Raw genomic sequence first — 18,212 nt, forward strand, 5'->3', positions numbered from 1 at the left:
CTTGATGGAGGCATAGTCAGATGTAACATCTGAAGAGGATCCTTAGCCTTGCAAAATCCTGGAAGGCAATTTAAACATGAGAGATAGGCAAGAAGCCCATTCTCAGGGTCTGTAATTAATCACATAAAGTTCAAACAGGGAGAGAGATGAGTTCCTAACTTTCTTGGAGTCTAAGCTGGATCAAACAGGGAGCGACAAAAATCTCAGTCTGTCAAGGAACAGCCTCAAAAACACAATGCCAGCTGAGCAACAACAGCTTAGCCCTACACTCCTTTAACCTCCCAGGTAATTGGGCAGAAAGTCTAGAGGAAAAAATCCTGCACCTGCTGGTGAAAACAGATGCAGTTATTTGTACATTTGTGAAGCTGATCATCTTCCTGGTGGTAATGCATCCTCTTCAGTGTAGCCATAAGCCCAGCAGTATTTGGGACAGAATAAAGTCCCAGTTAGGATGAGATCCTATCCTTGGTACCAGCTGCTAGCAGGTGCCTTGAGGAAGAACATAAGGATGGTCCATGCTACTCTTTGCTATGAAGTTACCAAATGGAGGAGTCAGTCATCCCCCTTCACCTTTGCATACACCCCAGAAGTGTGCTCAGGTGTGTACAGCCCTGGTAGCCAGTGGTGCAAAAGGGCAAGCCAGCCATCTTGTAGGGATTTTTGAGGATTGAAGACAAAAGAAATTAAATAAATTAATGAGAAGAGATGCTGATCCCACCCCTGGCCTGTCTGAAGAGCCTGCATTGTAAGCAAGGGCAGACGAAGCCTTGAAATTAAGAGGCCAAATCTGCTGTGAGGAATTCAGTATAACTGCCAGATGAAAACAGATCAACTTCTCTGGAGTGTTATTAAAAAAAAAAAAAGAGGAGGTTTGGGACCAACAAACCTAATCTCACCTCTTCTAAGGCGGAACTTTGTTCAGTGGAGAACTCCGACTCTCAGGCTGGCATCCTCTCTGGCAGTAGCGGGCTACAATTGTCCTGATCACAAAAACATCCAGAGTTGGGGGTGCAAGCAACACCCCATTTCCCACTATTGCTGGGCAGCTCCCAAACAGCACTTTCAATGCACAGCTTAAATTCCCCACCTCTCCTCCAAGGCTCCTCTTGGTGGTTTATTTCCTTCCATTCTCCTTTCTTCTTGTTCCTGTTTCTCACCTTTTGGCTTCTGTTTAATAAACTGCTCATCTTTTAAAGGCTGCATCTTTAGCAAGAGGCCTGGGGAGAGAGCTGAAGGCTGTGATCTGAGTATGAGCTGGGTAAATCCCACAGTGGCTTAGAAATCTGGTTTTTTTCAGCAGCAGAGTTGTTAAGAGGAGTTGGCACCAGGGACAGAAGCATTGTCTAGTGTTGCTATTCTTCTCCCTCCGCTTCAAGCCTTTAGCAACAACTGCAGTTTCCCACCTATTTTAACTAACTTCTCTTTTCCCCCTAAAGAAAGGATAGTCATTAGCATTTTTTGCACTGTCAAATAGGGGTTTCCTCATAAAAATTCTTCACAGCTAAGGGGAAAGTGAAGAAAGGATATTGTTAACATGAAAGCCTCACTTAATACTTTACATTTCAAATACTGTAACTGCTTTTTTCCCCTCCTCCTTTTTCTGAATCTTCAGTATACTGCTTAAACATCATTATTAGTGTTGGTTGCTATGGTGTTGGGCAGGCGGAGGTCTCTGTACTTGAAACCTTGAACTACACTTAATGTTGTACAACAGCAGGGTCATGCCAACACCTTTGACTTTGACCCCATTTTTCCCAGTAAAATAAAAAGACCATGTCTCCATCCCTTTTTGTTCTTGGGATATTTTTTTTCTCCACAATGAGAAAAAGGAGTGTGAGAGAGAAAAAGAGAGAGAGCGATATAAAAAAAGAAAAAGAGAAAGAAATTTTAATAGATCCAGTGGAACCTTTCCAAAACTTTAACAGTTACATAGGAAAATCATGAAGGAGAATAAAAAAAGGCAGACCCCTGAAAAGTTTCACGTGAGATTGTTTCTCATTTTCCCAAGCAGCTAAACATTTTAATAAACTAGGAAAATGAGACTGTAAAACCACAACCTCTGACAGCAAGCCTCAGGGGCAGGAATCGTTCCTGAAACTAATTTTAACTCAGATTTAACGTTGATCAGATTTCATGTGGTGAATGTCCCCTTAAGCTGTCTCTCTGTTCTTAGAGAAAACCTGGTTTCTTTTGTCGACTCCGAGAAGCTATTTTCTTTCCAGCGCATTGTCGTCACAGGCATAACAGGACTTTTCTGTCATTCATTTCTCTACAACCCAAGAGATGCCCTGCCCCAGACATCATCTCATCTGTTCTTGGTTTCCTTATGACACATTACATTTTCCACAGAAGTGGCACTTAACTGCTCCAGCAACGAAGCCCAGTCTTAAACCGGTCCCCATGCAGCCACTCCAGGACTCAATCCATGTAACATCTGATCTTCAGCCATGCAAAAGGCACCAGGCCAGTTCAGACCAGCTGAGGCCAGGATCCAAAGCAGGCTTCCAGTTTCTGTGCCTTGCTTTTCCCCAAGGAAGGGAGTCCACTCCACCAGTTTCATCTCCTTCTCCAGGCACATGAATCGCATTTTGCTTTGACTGTCACCAGGACATCTACAGATAGGTCTGTCTTTTTAACTCAAAGACACAATTAACAACAACAGCTGGGAGTTTGAATGGGGGAAAAAAAAAGATATCCAGGTAGTGTAGATTTCTCTTGAAGACTCTTACTTCTCACTGAAGTATTTTTCATTTTCTGGTTAAATTCAAACCAAATAATTTGCCCTGTGGGGCAGGACTTCTTTATGCTGCACCTGCCTTCCAATAGTTGGGTGTCTCTGTTTTGAACTGCATGGTTCCTAGGTTCTGATAGCTGTGAGAGCCAAGTGCTTTGCACAACTCAAGGAATGGTCATTGGCATTAGCTAACCCCTGTCCCTGCTCAGGACTAATTCCCAGCACAAAGGCACGTTGTGCAAGAGAAGAAAGCAGGGCTCTCTGCTGCTTCACAAGCTGGTTAAACACCGGTAACAATGACCAGATTGGAAAACAGCTCTACAGGCTCCTGATTTCTGCTTCTCCAGAAACTGAAGTGCTCATTCATTTCTAGATTCCCCTTTGCAGAGGTGCAATGTCTTTCTGACACCTTTCCTTCAAACCTCATGTGTGCTGTGTAGATGCTGGTGCTTGGGGGTCAGGAGGGAGGAGGCGACGGGGTGGCCAGTTTTCAAAACAGCAGAGGCACAGTGATAGTTGCCCTTGGCTCTTCCAGCCCACCAGCAGCAGGCTTAGTCACATCAGCAACATCAAAGCTAAGCAGCTCTTTGGAGAAAGGGCATTTGTCCTTTCATCTGGAGATTACAGGAATATTTCACAGATCCCAGCAGTGTGTTTGGAAGGCTCTTTAAAGAGAAATACCTGTTTGTGGCACCACCTGCCATTGAAAACAGCCCCTTTGCCTTCCAGCTTTCCCTACAGTGCTCTCCCTCAGCCATTTAACCATGTGCACAAGGACAAAATGGTGCCAAGGTTCATCCCCCAGCAAGCAGAGTTGCCCAGCTTTCATGCCAAGCTCTGTACTGAGAAAATGACTCTCCACAAATGTGCCAGAAAGCTCGTAACCTATTTGGGCCTGCTCCTTTCCCCTGTTGCGCTCAGCAGGGACAGCAGGAAGGCAGAAAGCTGCTCTTAGCATCTGGAGGAAAAAAACCACAGGGATAAAGAGCCCTTTGCCTTGCTGTTTCCATTCCTTCATGACTTAATTTTTTTGGTCCGGGCATTGAGAAGATTATAAAGCTGTAACCTCTAATCCGCCCCTGAGCACTCCTTCTCCATCTCTTCCTTTCTCCTCTCTTTCATCCAGTCTTAATCCTTTATGTCTCCGCTCTCACAGGTAGGAGTTGGAGTCTAATCTTAGATGACAGGTTGGTAATTAGAGCAAGAGATTATCCTGACCCCATATCAAGAAGGTAAAAAGAGGAATAATGCAGGGCCATACAAGATCAAGCCTTCAATGTTCGGTGCAGGAACCATCTTCATCTCAGTCTGTCTCCTCCTGGCTCCCCCACGCCACACCCTCTTCTTTGTCCCAGCAGACAGGGGGATTCCTGATTCTTTGTACTTCCTGCCCATCTATTCTCTGCCAGGCAAGGACTATGCTTTTCCAGCATTCATTCACCACAGAAATGATCATATTTTTCCATTTCTATAGACCTTGACTAAGCAGAAACTCAGCCAAGGGGCTGTAGCTGGGAAGAGTGGGTGGTGGGGAAAGCACAGGCAGATACAGAGGAAAAGGGCCTGCTCAGACATGCTGGAGCCACGACATGCTATCAGCCATCCTCAGCTGGGAACTGATTACCCATACCCAAGGCCTTTCTAGTCCGGCAAGATGAATCCAAGCAAGGAGCTGCAGCAGGTCCCCATCTCTACCCAGATGCCCAGCAGTCACCACCCAGTCCTTGATCTGCTCAGGAAGGCATACTGATCCCATCCCTTGCATGTATCCCAGCACAGATGGGAAGGCCGTCCATGTGTCCAGCCCATGTTATCCATCTTTGGCACAGATCATCTCTTGTCCTGTGTCACCAGTGTTCAGCAAGGACCAAAAAAGCCATCACACAGCCCCAAGACCACCATAGAAAAGGGAAAGTTGGAACCACCAAGCTTCTTCAGTGTCCCACTTCCTACATGCACAAGGTAAACGGATGTCACCAGGACCCACTTTAGCTGAGGCTGAGGCATCACCAGCCAACAGCCTGCAAGCACCAGGAGGTGTCGGGGTAGAGATGGCAGTGGAGTGATCGAAACCTGCTGGGGAGAGAGCAAAGCAAGGTCAGGAGACAGTTTTTACACCAACACATAGCTGGAGAATGGAAGACCTCTCCCTCATGTCCCATCCCACATCAGGCATGCACCCTGCACTACAGAGCTCCAGGAGTGGTTGTTCACCTCAAGACATCTTTTTTCAGAAAAAGTAAGCAGCCAAGCCTCACTCCGACACCTGAATCCATCTCTGCCTATGTAGACCAAACCCGTGGCTCACCCTGAGCACAGGCAGGGAGATGAGCACTGCACCAACCGCTACATGGTTCTGTTGAAGCTCTTTTCATTGCCTAGCTGCTTCCCACCCCTGCTATCTCCAGCCAGGAGCTTCCTACCCATGGTCTGCAAATAACAACTTTAGGTTTGTTCGCTCAAAGTGGAGAAGGTAAATCAAAGAACACAAGTTTGCAGTCAGCCTGAAGTGAACTGTTTTCTTTTCTCCCTTCGGTTTTCTCAGCAAAACAAAAAATGAAAAAGCAAGCAGAATTTCCTTTCCTAAGTTTAAAAGGATATTTCTGTTCCTGTCCCAGAGGTAAAAGGTTAGCTGGTTCAGTCTCAAAATGTGAAATAAATGGCAATACTTCTGGCTCCAAATAAAATGCTTCAATACTCCTCTTCTTCCCACCCATCCAAAAAGGTCTGAAAAGTTTGTAAGCGTTCACAAGCAACTTAATGCTGGTGTGCTCCTCACTCAATAAGCCATGTATCTGCAAGGTTTCTGTCCCGTACTCTAGAGCTCTTGCACCGCATTTGGCTACCTCCCCCTCCCAGCCTATTATCTGAGGTCTCACACCACAGCAATACTCAGAGTGCTCACGCCCCATACCTTGAGGGATCCTCTTGGGGTGAGAAGGGGCCACTGAGTTCAATAACGTTGAGCTTGTCCTCAAAGACACCATAGCTGAGGGTGACCTGCAAAGAGGTGTGGTGAGAAAGGAGCAGGGAGGGTGAGGTGAGTTCAGGAGCAAAGAACTTGCTTTGGGTGACAGAAGCTGCCATTCTGGTTTCTTTGTTGGCTTGGCCTCTGCCTTCCACCTCTCCTCTCTTCCTTCCCATGGTGGTCCACCATGCTAGTCCTTTGCCTCTCCAAGCCCCTACACCCCTTGTTATCTCCCCATGCAAAATGGACATGGTGCTATGTCAAAGACCCTTCCCAAATCAGTCATCACTTCTGCTTGTCCTTGTGTCCTGTTCCCTCAAGGGTGCCCTCAATCCTCACATCGCCCTACACACATGCTCCCCATCACAGACCCCAGGGACACTGTGACTGTCAGCCATTCTGCCAGCAACATCTGCTCTTTATTTCAAAGAAACATTTGTCAGGAAAGCCTCCCCAAAAGAGCAGATGATTGATTCAACCCACCACCAATGGCACAATGTGCCTGTCAGCTCACCTCCCCAACTCTCCTTCCTCACACACCTCTCTCTTGCTCTATTTCACCTTCTCACCTGCTGCGTGAGCCGAGAGGAGGGGATAAGCTGGAGGTTCTCCAGGTGGGAGTGGAAGAGCGCATTGGGCAGCAGCTGCCCACCAACTTTGCACTCAATGATGTAACCCACGGTGCAGTCGTCCGGCAGGCGGATGAGCTCTGAAGTGCTCAGGAAGTTTCTGCCACTGGAAGAGAGTAAGGTTTTATGGGTTAGGACAAGGGTAGGAGGGGATATAGACATCCACTTGGGTGGGAGATAAATGAAGGACTTAACTGAAAAACAGGGTAAATCTTGGAACTAAGCAAGAAATCCCTGAGTTCCACCTGCAAAGATTCAGGCATGTGTTTGCCCTTTGACCACTCCCAGCCATGCTGTCCCACCAATTGTCCAATGCTGTCCCTGACACGTATTCAGCTCCTCAGTGAGCTGATGCAGAGAGCTGCCAGACCTTGCCAAGTCACTTTTCCACCGGTTAGGTGAGCTGCACTGAGGGGTCAGACAAGTCAGCACAAGAGAAACAGTGGGACCATGTGGCCAGACCAGCAGGAAGAAGTAACAGGACTGTCTCTTGCAGCTTGAATAAGCCATCCATGGCTCCACTGTAATGTAAGACCACATGCTTGGCCATCCTTTGACAACAGGCGAAACACAATTTTGAGGCTCCTGTAACTGGAAGTAGCCACACAGCATGAAGCACTGTCTACTATAACACCCCTCAGCTAGTTCAAATGTGTTTTAAGCATTTTAACAAAGTAGTGACAGACTTTATGCCAGTTTAGGTGTTATCTATCCACTCCACTTTCATTTTACCCTAGATCACATACCATCCTCCTGTCTGGGTCTGCTCTAAAGAACATACCATGGTCATAAACCAGCCAGTGTGGATCAGATCTGTCTTTCTGGGTGTGTGTAATCTGATTAAGGCTGGCACAGCCATTGCCTATTGGTGTATGTGCATATAGCCTGTGATAGAACCTAGGACATCATCATCTTGTAGGCTGGGCTAACACAAGACCCTGGGGCCTGCCTCCATTCTCCATGCACCAAGCTTGAGGAAATGACGGTGGCCACTGTAAGAAGCTGTGAAGAGGGTTTGCTGAAGAAGTTGAAGAGGGGGAATGGGAAATTAGCTCAGGAGGGAGGTACAGGAGGTTGGAAAGAGGCAGGTTAAGAGGAGAGGAGATAGACAGGGAAAGTACTTAGGAAAAGAGTCAGAGGAAGATGAAAGGGATGGGAAGGAGTGTGGGACAATAACCAAGAGCTGAAAGGAGTTGAGGAGGGGGAGTATATAATCCTGTGATTATGTTTGCTGCTGTGCCTGCTCTTGCCTCTTTCTAAACAGGTGGCAGACCCACCCACTGCACCCTTCCTCCAGTCCCACGTGCTTGCAAATGTGGAGCACATGGTACTCTGCACCCTTACAAACATCCTTGCAACCACCATGTATGCATATCTAAATCTGATACAGCCAGGAATTAATGTGTGTCCATGGTCCTCATCCCCAAAGGCTCTGATACCCACCAGCTGCAAAGCTTACCTGGCCCAAGGCACCATCTTGCTTGCCAGCTTGCGGCTGATGCAGAACCCAGCTCCTCCTGTGGCAAACCAGAAGCGCACAGATTTCTGGAGAGAAACAGCAGAGAAAATCAATGGCAGAGGCTCAGACAATACCACACTTCCTGAGATGGGAATGCTGGAAACCCAGCTTTGATGCCAGAATAAACACAGCCCTATTGTGACCCCGGACCCCTAACTGCTGCCCAGAAGAAGGACTTGTCAGCAATACAGCATGGATTTTGACCTCATATTTGGAGCCACCGAGCTCCTACTGGCAGCAATAGGTGGGATGCCCAAGGCAGGCTTATCCTGCACAGCAGCAACATGGGACCATCCCTAGGCAGATCGGATTGAGTTAATACCTACAACCATGTTCAGACAAGACCAGCAAGTTTTCAGCTGTTGCCTGTTGCTCTTTGGACCTGTCTCTCCTTGGGGTACATCTACGGCCCACAAGGCAGAGCACTAAAACCAACCCATTGGCCCCACCACCACCACCACGGGCTGTACCGTCTCATTGTTTGGCAGCTTTTCGGAGGCCCAGATGGGTCTGTTCAGGCTGGGTTTCCCCAGGTAAACGTCCCACGTCGCAGAGTAGGAGGACAAGACCTTCAGGAGGGCCTGAGGGTTCAGGTAGTTGTCATCATCTAAATGGCAAAACCAGCTGGGTGGACGGGAATGAAGACACAAAAGGTTTGCGGTAAGGAGGGTGCCTCCTGTTCTCAGGGGTCTCCCCATAGGAGCCCTGCCTCACCTCCGGCTGCTGGCCAGGAAGGCGTCAAACTCAGCAGCCATTTTGCAGGAGAGGGCTGGGTGGCTGTGCTCGGCAGAGCAGTTGGTGAAGACTGCGTGGTCACCTGCCGAGAGAGAGAAGGCTGTGGCTTGGACAGCCCATGCTGACATGGGCTCTACCCTTCCCCCTACCAGGAGATGAAACCTGGAGAAAGCCAAGCTTCTTGGCCAAGACTAGGACACCTGCCAACTGCATTGTCACCCTGCCCACTGCCAGCCAGTATGCGGGAGCTGAAGGGCTCTCTTTTGGGCTGCTTCCACCCATGGATGCTTTGAGGCAGGCAACACCCTGCCTCCAGTCAGCCGCATGCCCTGGGGTAAGCCAACCAAAACAAATCATTGCCTGGGGGCTTTGTGCGTGCTAGACCCCATCCCAAGTCTGTGACAGTTCAAAGGCTGAAGGCAGGGAGGGGAAGGTGGTGTTAGAGGACAGGTTGTTACCCATTCTCCTTTTCAGGGCATCATCTTCTTCATCAGTGAAGACATAGGTCTGGGGAAACAAGGAAAGGAGGTTACTCTCAGGGCTGGAGCTGGTGCTGCTCCTAGCCACCCACTCCTTCTTCCCTGCAGCCCGACTCGCTCACTGAGGTCACCCCACTCCATCCCCTGCTGCTGTGCCCCCCTTACAGGTGCCTGATGAGCAGAGGGACGGCCATGCTACCCCTTCCCAAAATCAACAGCGCTTGTGTGGCTTTGTTCACCCTGCCCTGCCGCCTTAGGAACAGCAAGAAGGGGACCCATGATATTGAGTGAGGGGGTGAGGGAGCCCTGGCTTAGGTGTCAGTTGTAGAAAAAAGAAAGCACCATGGTTGAATGATGCTCGGGTTAAAAGGAGAACATCTGTTTTTGTGTTAAGTGTGCACAGCCCCCTGCCGCTTCCCGCCTCCTCCTTCTCTTCCTCCACCCCCATGCCTCTATAATCCCCCTCCCTGCCATTGTATGGCACATCTCCCCCTCTTCAGGGCCAGGCAGGGATCAGGGCTGGTGGAGAAAAGCTTTCCTCAGGCAGAAAATGAGCTTTCATGAAATCAAAAAGGAGTTGCAGGCCATAAACAGTCTCTCCACCAGCTGCCCACAGGCTGGTTAAATGCAGCACCTGGGCAGGGACAAAGGGGACAAGGCAGGCAGACAACAGCTCCAGGAGCCAACACTGCTCCCAAAGGCTCTGACGAGGACAATTCTTCCCGCACCCACTCAGCATTTGGGACATATGCCCCCACCAGGAGGATGTGGCAAGAAAAATATTCTGCACACAAAAGGAAAGCAATGAAGGACCCTCAAAGACCACCTGGCTTGACCAGAGACGGCAAGATGGTTTCATGATCTCAAACGTACGTGCTACAGTGACTTGGCAAATTACCCTCCAACAGCTGAGCTGCAGCAATGGGTCATGCAGACATTCCTACCCCACCCCACTGGTAAAGTCTCTTAGCTAAAACCACTTTCAAGGTGATCACGGGACAAGAAGCAATTAGCTAAGTCTCAGGTAAAGGAGCCGCTCTGGGTCAGGGGACCGTGTCACAACCTTCAGGCAAGGCAGAGATTGTCAGTGGCACAGGATTTCCCTTGCTAGCATGTCAAAGCCAGAAATTTCCACTATGAAAAATGTTTCGTCTAAGAAAAGAGTTCTGAAACCATTGAAACTTCCTGACATTTTCAAAAAAACCAGAAACATTGTTGCTGGAAATTACTTACAGATATAAAATCAGCTAATAAAAATTGTATCTGATTGACTTAAAATAGGAATGTGTAACTTTTTCCAGATTTTCTACTTGTGGAAATATTCCAAGGTCCCCACTTTCCTCTGGATGCAAGGTGGGAAATGCTTTTTTGCTGACATCTGACATGTTTCTGTGGGAACCTGGGGATGAAGGAGCATTGTCACCACAGAGAACACCAGACTCTCCAAAAGAACTGGAAAAGGGGGCTATGAGTGTGGGGGCTAGGCAAATCTCATTTCTCTGGCTCTCTCAGACTCTGATCTCCATGGTACACCTGGCTGCAGTACTCCAGAGATGCCAGTGTGTATGCCCTGGCTGTCCTGAAGGAGATCACAACAGCACAGGCAGCTGCCTGCATCCTCATCTCTCCATCCCTCATGCTTCTGAGAGCAGGAAATCTGGAATGGTAGCTGCTGCCTGAATCCAAGCGACTGCTGTCGTGAGTCCCTCAGCAAAGCTGCATATGTTGGCTGGGATGGGAGAGAGGGAGGAGGGTCCCAGCTAAAAAACTGTCCGGACAGCATTTGGCTCAGCTGCACAGGTCTTTCTCAAGAACACAGCAGCTGCTGTTGTCCATACTAATGGAACCTGGCAGAGATTCAGAAGGTCCCTCTGGCCACACCAGACCTACTCTCCCCATTGAGGATGTGCAAGCAGAGGAACACCCAGTGTCACTTGTGTCCCTGCAGGCAAATGGGGTGGACAGAAGCAGCCTCCCCACTATATCCACCCTCCTATTCTCCACCATACCATCTATGGTGCCATGCAGGATCTCCTGTCATGGTGCTTCAGCACTCATGGGCTGCCCACTCCAGCAGGCAGCCTGTGGGCTCGTGGAGCAGCCATTCAGCCACAGCTTCCCACTCGCCTCCTGCACCGTTTCACCCCTGGCATGGTTCCTCCCACCATGGCTGGGGGGAAATCACAGAGCCTGGCTCCCATCCACACTGACAGCAGCCTGGGTTGGCTATCACTGCTGCCGTAGGGCAGCCAATTGGGGATTGAGGAGGGATGCGGCGCAGAAGGCATCCCTCCCTTCTAGAGTGGAAAAGATGGCTGAATAGGAAAGGATGTCTGCTGGACAGCAGTGCCACTTGATATCCCATGCAATTGATAAACACTAGACTTTAAGGCCTCCTCACGGCAAATTGGGAAAGTAGCCTAGCAAGGCAAAACTAGGAAAAGGGAATACAGATGTGGAATCTGACAAGCTATGACCGCATTCGTATCCCAGATTCCCAGGGTATCCCTCCTCCAAGAAGAAACAGCCTCCAAACTTGGTTATGGGTTACTGGTATGGCTGGGCAGGAAGCTGTTCCCCTGCCTGGAGAAGAGATTCAAAATCTATGGTGCATTCACAACACTGAAAAATGTGAAAGTCAGTTCAGGATGGGTCATTTAAAGTTTTCATGTCAATCAGTTGGATGTCTGGGTTTCTGACAGGAGAGGAGATGCTAGAATTAGTTTATGTTACCAAACAAAATTTCAGACGAGAAACCTAGAGTTATCTCCATAAAACCTACTTGGACCAGGAATGTAAGCCTCTCTAAAATGCTGACCAGCCTAAACAGTCATCAGAAACAACACTTCTGTTTAGATTAAGCCTTTGCTGAGGAAAAGGCCTTTTGCTGAAATGACTTCCACATCAAGCTCCAGTGGAAAGTTTGTCATGGATCAGTTCTCAAGAGGCAGAGCATGGTCCAACTTCCAGTGAAGAACACCCACCCCACACTTCCCCTTCCACATCTCCCACCAGCTGCGCATTTTTTCTTCTGTTTAAACAGTGCAGTTTCAGTGAAAATGTTTCTCTCTCTTATTGTCTATCCCAACAGAGTCCAACATAGAGGACTTTTAATTTGGCTCCTGTACAGCCTGTCCTAGCCATAAAAACCACAGCTGTTCCTGCCTTCTGTTACAGTCACCTAAGCCTGACCTGTGAGATCTGGGTTGCTTCCTCCGGGAGGACACCATGCAGGTGATCGGCTCTGAAACCAGGCCTGGCACCAGCAGCACAGCCAGCTGCTAAAATTTCCCTGCTGGCCACCTGCAGAGAAGGACCCACTGAATCGGTCTCCAGTCATGAGTAAAGCAACGGAGGCAGCAAGATGGTGGGTCAACCCTAGAGGGAGGCAGTCTCTGCACATCAGGGCTTCCGAGACCTGGATCTCTCCAAGACTGGATCTTAAAGCCTTTCCATAAAGACTCAATAAAAGGAGGTCTGGTGCCCTATCCCTGGCCCCACAGCAATTAAACGTCCTTTGCAAATTGCAAACTCTCTTTTTTTTGCTAAGCGAGGTTTCTATATTGTCAGTTTTTCAAAACTAACCCTTTCCCCTACCTCCAAAAACTCCTCCAGCAGTAGTATATTTTTTTAAAAAAAAGGCTTCTGACTTTCATGTACTTCTCTTTACCTCCCTCCCCGCCCCCGCACCCCTGCCCTCAAGGCCATTTAGTAAAAAAAGCAGAAGAAAAACATGGAAAATTGAGGTGGGGGAGGAAAACACTGAGCTTGCAACAAAAATTTGTAACAATGAAAAAACTCTGTTTAAAAATTACTGACACTCCTGCCCTACCCTTCCTTCCTATTCTCCTGCTCAATCTGTGAAGCTTTCCTAGAGGCTGGCAGCAGCATGGAAAATTCAACATCTCTTCCCAGGACTGGACATCATTTGCCTGCCAGAGAGGGTCAGATGAACCTGGGGAGCTGGTATCTAATTGCTGTCATCAGCAGAATGGCCAGGCACTTATTTCTCAAACACGCAAGGAGGAAAGGTGAGCTGCTCCTTAAAAACCCACTCCAAAAGCCCCAGTCATAATATCTTAACACCAGTGCAACCACGCGGTTGGGTTTGGTTTTTCCAAAGAGCTGCTGGGCTGATGTTGAGCAGAGAGAAGCGCATCTGGAGGAGGAAGCAGGGCATCTCAGATGCTGAGAGGGGCATACAGGCAGGAGAGGAAGCATGCTCAAAATAGGACACGGCTTCCTGTGACAACCGCAGCAGACCAGACAGTTGCAGCACCATGAAGTGGAAAACCACCCTTACCCAGAAAACCCTGCATTGCTTCAAGTGCTCTCATACCCAATACCTCCGCCCCCGTCCCCCTCCCTCACTGAAGCCTGAATGTGTCTTCTAGGCACCTATCACACATGGGCAGAGGCAAAAAAATCCCTTTGGGGGCAGCTACAGGATTTCTTCTTTCTTGAGGAGCAGCTCTGCGAGGGAGGGAGAGAAGTACCCAGGCTCTCGGGAGTACTTCTGCCCACCAGTAAGCCATGTGCACAGCACCACCAATGTGGTGCCCCACATCAGTTCCTCTAACAGGAAGGAAACTCTCCAAACTGCTTTAGCAGAGGTGAAAACATCAGACCCGCAGTTAAAACAAATACTAAAAAAGTCAAATACAGACCCACATCACTTCAAGGTCATGCACGTGAGGGGATCTCCCCAAGAAAGAAAGGCATGGATTGTCCTGATGTGCTGGGGCATGAAGAGAGCTGCAGACAACCCTCTTGTACCCATGTCCTGCAGCCTTGCTCCCCTGCCTGCTGCAGGACACTGTCCCAGGGCAAAGGGTGCCCAGGCACAATGTGGGCAGCCTGATGGAGGTCCAGGGGGAGCCACTCAGCTCAAAACCCAGAAAACTCATGGCACTAGGAGGCAGAAAACCACCGTTTCATAAAGACCCAGGACAGTCTGCACTCAGTCTGGTGTGGTCCAGGCAGTCTGCGGCCCCTGGTGTTACTGGATAAAAAAGGCAAATTAAACTAAACCCCCTCCATCTCAAGTTGAAAGAGTCAGGCTTAGATTAAGGATAGGTGATGCCTGCTAAGAGCACTCGTCCTCCCAGCCCTCATGAGAAGGGGCCATACAAGCTCTTCATCTTCTCTGCCAGCCTTTCCCATGAACCAGCTACAGGTGAAACATTTTGCTGGGTAGCATCCCTCTTTCAACATGAACAGAGCAAGAATTAGGGAAAATGAGGCAAAGTACTGGCTGGCACTGCAATGCCCAGCCTCCTCTTCCTTTGGCTTTTAGGCCCCCCAACCAACCCCCCCCCCTCTGTAGCCCAAATCCACACACTCACCTGCTCTCTTGCTCGGGATATCCACGTGTTCAGGAGCAGCTCCATCCTGCTCTGGTGAAATCTCTTGGTTGTCTTCACGGCTATGAAAATGTCCCCAAGGGTCAGGCTTCCCTCAGTCCTGTATCCCTCCGGAGGATGGACTTGCAGGTCCTTCTGCCCCTTGCCACCACCTCCCATGACATCTTCTGGGCTCACTTTCCTCCATTGCTCTGGCTTCTCCAGCATCCCCTCCCTGAGCCCTGGATACTGAGCTGTTTCCTGAGCCCCACGGTGCCGCATGGAAAGCAGAGCCACGCTGACAAGGAAGACTGCGGCTCCAGAGAGGCCACGGACAAGCCGACAGCCCATGGCTCCCAAATCGTTCCCACTGCAGCCAGTATCCTATCAAACAAGGATAACTTCTGCCCGTACCTTCCACGTGAAGCTGTCCACTCTTCTCAAAGCATCCAAAGGGGCAGAAGATCAAGGGTAAGATCTGAATAAGAATTGGCCAAGGAATAGGGCTGATGAAGACCAGAAAGCCAAAGAGACAGCAGCCCCAGAGGATACTGGTGAAGTGGGGGGAATTTTCACAGACTAAGAGGGCTTGACGACACAGCAAGGCAGGGACACGTGATAGGAAAGTACTCCGAGGCGACTGGCAGGTGGCTGGCACAGCCTGCCAGGCGGAAAGCAAGCATCCCTACTCCCAGTGGAGAGGCAGAGGGTCCCTCTGGGGAGAGGCTGGGGGTTGCAGGGGCGGCAAAGTTGATCAGAGCCATCGGTGGGGAGTCTGGACCAAAAGCATCAGTTCCTCAGAAGACACCAGCCCGCACATCCAAGCCAGGGGTTGTGGGGTGAAGGCAAGCGGCTGGCGCAGGGCTGCAGGGAAGCAGCCGGGTGCCATGAATGCGGCGGGGCTGCCTCTCCACCTGCTCCCTCCGAGCAGTTCCCTCTTGCTCCCTGCGAGCCCCGGTCCCGCCTCCGGGCACGGGGCGGGGCGCCAGCCCCGGGGGAGGAAGAGGATGGAGAGTAGAGGATGGAGAAGGGGGAGCCCAGGGTCTGACGGTGGGTTTGCCTAACCAGGACATGGGCAGGCTGGGACACCTCCGAGGTGACAAGCAGCTGATCTGGAAGGACAAACCTGTTGCTTGACTGTTTTTCCCGCTCCTCTGTGACAGTCCGGCCCGACCTCTGCAGCCCTGCTCAGCCCTGCACTCTTGTGGGAGGAGGGGAAGGTACCACAGATGTGAAGGGCTCCGGTGAAGTTAAGGCGTGGGGTCCTATATTGTTCTTGGGAAGAATGGTATTTCCCCAGAAATTCCCCCAGCCCGAATTTTCCTGTGGGCACTGCTCTGAATTGCTACCCCTGCCTTTTAACCCCACCCTGCTTCCCCAGAGCAGGGCGGTACATCCCCTGCTGCCCTCCCATATGCTCCAGTCTCCCATCTCCCCAAACCATGACCCTCTCATTCTTGAAGGTCCCTTTCGCTCCACCTCCAGCCACCATCCCTCCCCCTGCCCCATCTCACAGCCCCAGCAGGGATGCCCAAGGACAGTCTGCTGCCAGGTGGCTGCAGAAGTAGTGACACTCACAGGAACAGGTATACCCACACCAGACAGTGCAAGGGAGGGCCTGCCCATTCTCTTTCAATGTCCCTGGCTCAGCATCACCATTGGGTTTATATCCTACCCAGGTCCTTGCCTCCTGTAGAAAGGCTGAGCTCAGCCACTTGTTCCTTGTGGCTCTTGTGCAAGATGATGCTTCCTTTTCCCCACCCGCAGGCAAGGAAGGGGGCTGTTCTCTCCCTCTGTGGAGAAACTCAGAGTCCCAAGAGTATAGCAGCAAACTGGGCACCTCCAGCTTCTTCCCCATCACCACCTCCCACCGTTGGGCATTGCTGTACATCTACCCTGTGCCACCTTCACCCCAGCCCTCCAGCTCCCAACAAGGCCAATGAGGCCAGGAGGGCAACCTGGGGCCATGACACAGAACATGTGAGGGTAACTGAGCAAGTCCTGCATGGAGAAGGCCTTCCCCAGGGAGGGGGATATCAGAGACCCTGAGAGGCGTGAGGGCCACCCCCGAGTGCAAAGATCACTGCAGACTGGACATGTTGGGCCCACCACCGCAGATCGCTGCATACTGTTGCTAGTTCAGTTGGATACAGAGTGGATGACCATGAAGGTCCCCTTCACACTACCTCTAGGCCACTTTACAGAGCACCTGCGGGGTACAGAGAGGCAACCAGCCCAGGAGGGGGCTGATACCCACACCCACACCCCAGCTTCCCTGTGGCAGTGAGCATGGGGACAGCAGGATGGTAGTGCTCCACATAAGCTGCCAAAATCAGAGCACTTCCTCAGGGAGCTGCAAGCTGTGGACATCCAATCTCAGCATACCAAAAAAAAAAAAAAGTAATAAGATGGGGACACAGGGGAAATGGGAGGGGGGCATGGCTTCATGTAGCAAAGGGTCACCCCGTGCACATGTCAGATCATGAGACATTAAAAAAAAGGGGGTCAGGGCAGGGATCAGGGCCCCTCTGTTCCACGCTCCCACCATGTGTCCAGACGCAGACATTTTGCAGGCACACAGCGGAGATATCCCTACAGAGCTAAAACCTAGTACTCACACACACACTTTCACCCCAGCCGTGTCCCTGGCTACAACTTTTTTCTTTCGTGAGGAAGAAATCACTGAATCCACTTCTCCTCCTATGTACTTCTCCCTCTCCAAGACTTCTAGCCTTCCCTAGAAGCAAGAACATCTCCAGAGCATCTACCATATCCCTTTGGAGGGTCCCTGCAGGTTTTATTTTTAGATCCCTTTGAATAGCAATACTTTTTTACACTGATTTGGGGCAGGGGGCAGTCATTCACCTTCAGGCCTTGCATTACTGCAGAGCTGCGAAGCTGGTATGACTGATCTGCTGCCTCTGTGCTGAATACTAGGATTGCTCTCTTGGCTAGCCACTGCTCCTGAACTAGAAATTAACCTCTCTCAGTGCTTCAGCTACATGCCAGCAGCCCTAGGCAGCTCTAACGGCAGCTTCCATGGCTCCCAGGCATCCTGCAGCACCTCTTAGCCCTGGCCTAGGAGGTCATCTGGGAAGGAAAGGGGGATGCAGGTAGAGGATCCTTAGTAATATCCCAAAAAAACATATTATTCAAAGCTACCTTGTACAGAGCATGGTGCCAGGCAGCAGAACACGTACCCAACCAAGTACAAATCAGAACTTGCCCGATGCTAGAGGTGAGCACAGCCTGCTTCATACACCGTGAGACACCTTCTTCTGCTGGTGTGCCAAGGATGGGGAGGGGCATTCAGTGCCAAATCCTGCCCTAGAGTGGGCTGGCTGACCCATCCTTATGGGGGTGCATGGGACAGAGACCCCCAGACTGCTGCAGCTCTGCCAGAGCAGGGGGGCATCACGGAAAGGGCGGGAAACTTCCCAGGGTGACACACGCCACTTTACCCATCCCCTCCCTGGAGGGAGAAATCTTGCTCTCGGTGACTCATTACAGGGGCTTGCACAAGGCTGTTACAGGCTGGTAATTGGTGCCCAGGGCTGCTAATTGCATTCTGCCTGTTAACTAACCCGTGACTCATTCCTCTGAGCAGGCAGCCACCCCTCCAGAGGTATAAAAAAGGTGGGCTGGGGTGTGCAGGGCAGTGGGGGGATCATTAATGTTTGCCTTGGAGCCCTCTGCCCGGCTTCTCACCCGTGTCCAGAACGAGTTGAAGCTGGATTTTGAAAGCCTCAGGGAAGACAAGATGGATGAAAAAAGGGCATGGAAGAAGCCTGGGAACAGGAGAGGCA

The 18,212-nt window shown here is 50.4% G+C and overlaps 1 protein-coding gene across 2 annotated transcripts; it reads right to left on the reverse strand.

Annotated features, from left to right (window-relative positions):
* Positions 1 to 1,863: 1,863 nt before the first annotated feature.
* MFNG (MFNG O-fucosylpeptide 3-beta-N-acetylglucosaminyltransferase) lies at positions 1,864 to 14,857 on the reverse strand. 2 transcript variants are annotated; one of them, XM_075076674.1, is made up of 8 exons: positions 14,410 to 14,857; positions 9,044 to 9,092; positions 8,565 to 8,667; positions 8,321 to 8,474; positions 7,791 to 7,876; positions 6,272 to 6,437; positions 5,649 to 5,734; positions 1,864 to 4,810 (listed from the first exon to the last, which is right to left on the reverse strand). In XM_075076674.1, exons 1-8 carry the CDS (start codon positions 14,755 to 14,757, stop codon positions 4,741 to 4,743), a joined length of 1,062 nt encoding a protein of 353 aa, XP_074932775.1. In that variant the 5' UTR covers positions 14,758 to 14,857; the 3' UTR covers positions 1,864 to 4,740. The 2 variants fall into 2 exon arrangements, with proteins under 2 accessions (XP_074932775.1, XP_074932781.1); XM_075076680.1 differs by having other exon boundaries at positions 4,639 to 4,807.
* Positions 14,858 to 18,212: the final 3,355 nt, after the last annotated feature.

Source organism: Phalacrocorax aristotelis, chromosome 1 (assembly GCF_949628215.1).
Source record: "Phalacrocorax aristotelis chromosome 1, bGulAri2.1, whole genome shotgun sequence".
Lineage (NCBI taxonomy): Eukaryota > Metazoa > Chordata > Aves > Suliformes > Phalacrocoracidae > Phalacrocorax > Phalacrocorax aristotelis.

Excerpts from the sequence above, each read along its gene's own strand:
- MFNG (XM_075076674.1), bottom strand. The coding sequence starts at position 14,757 with ATGGGCTGTCGGCTTGTCCGTGGCCTCTCTGGAGCCGCAGTCTTCCTT. Across the intron at positions 9,093-14,409 it reads TATCCCGAGCAAGAGAGCAG|ACCTATGTCTTCACTGATGA; the intron begins GTGAGTGTGTGG and ends TTGTTTCCCCAG. Across the intron at positions 5,735-6,271 it reads CCTCTCGGCTCACGCAGCAG|GTCACCCTCAGCTATGGTGT; the intron begins GTGAGAAGGTGA and ends ACCTCTTTGCAG.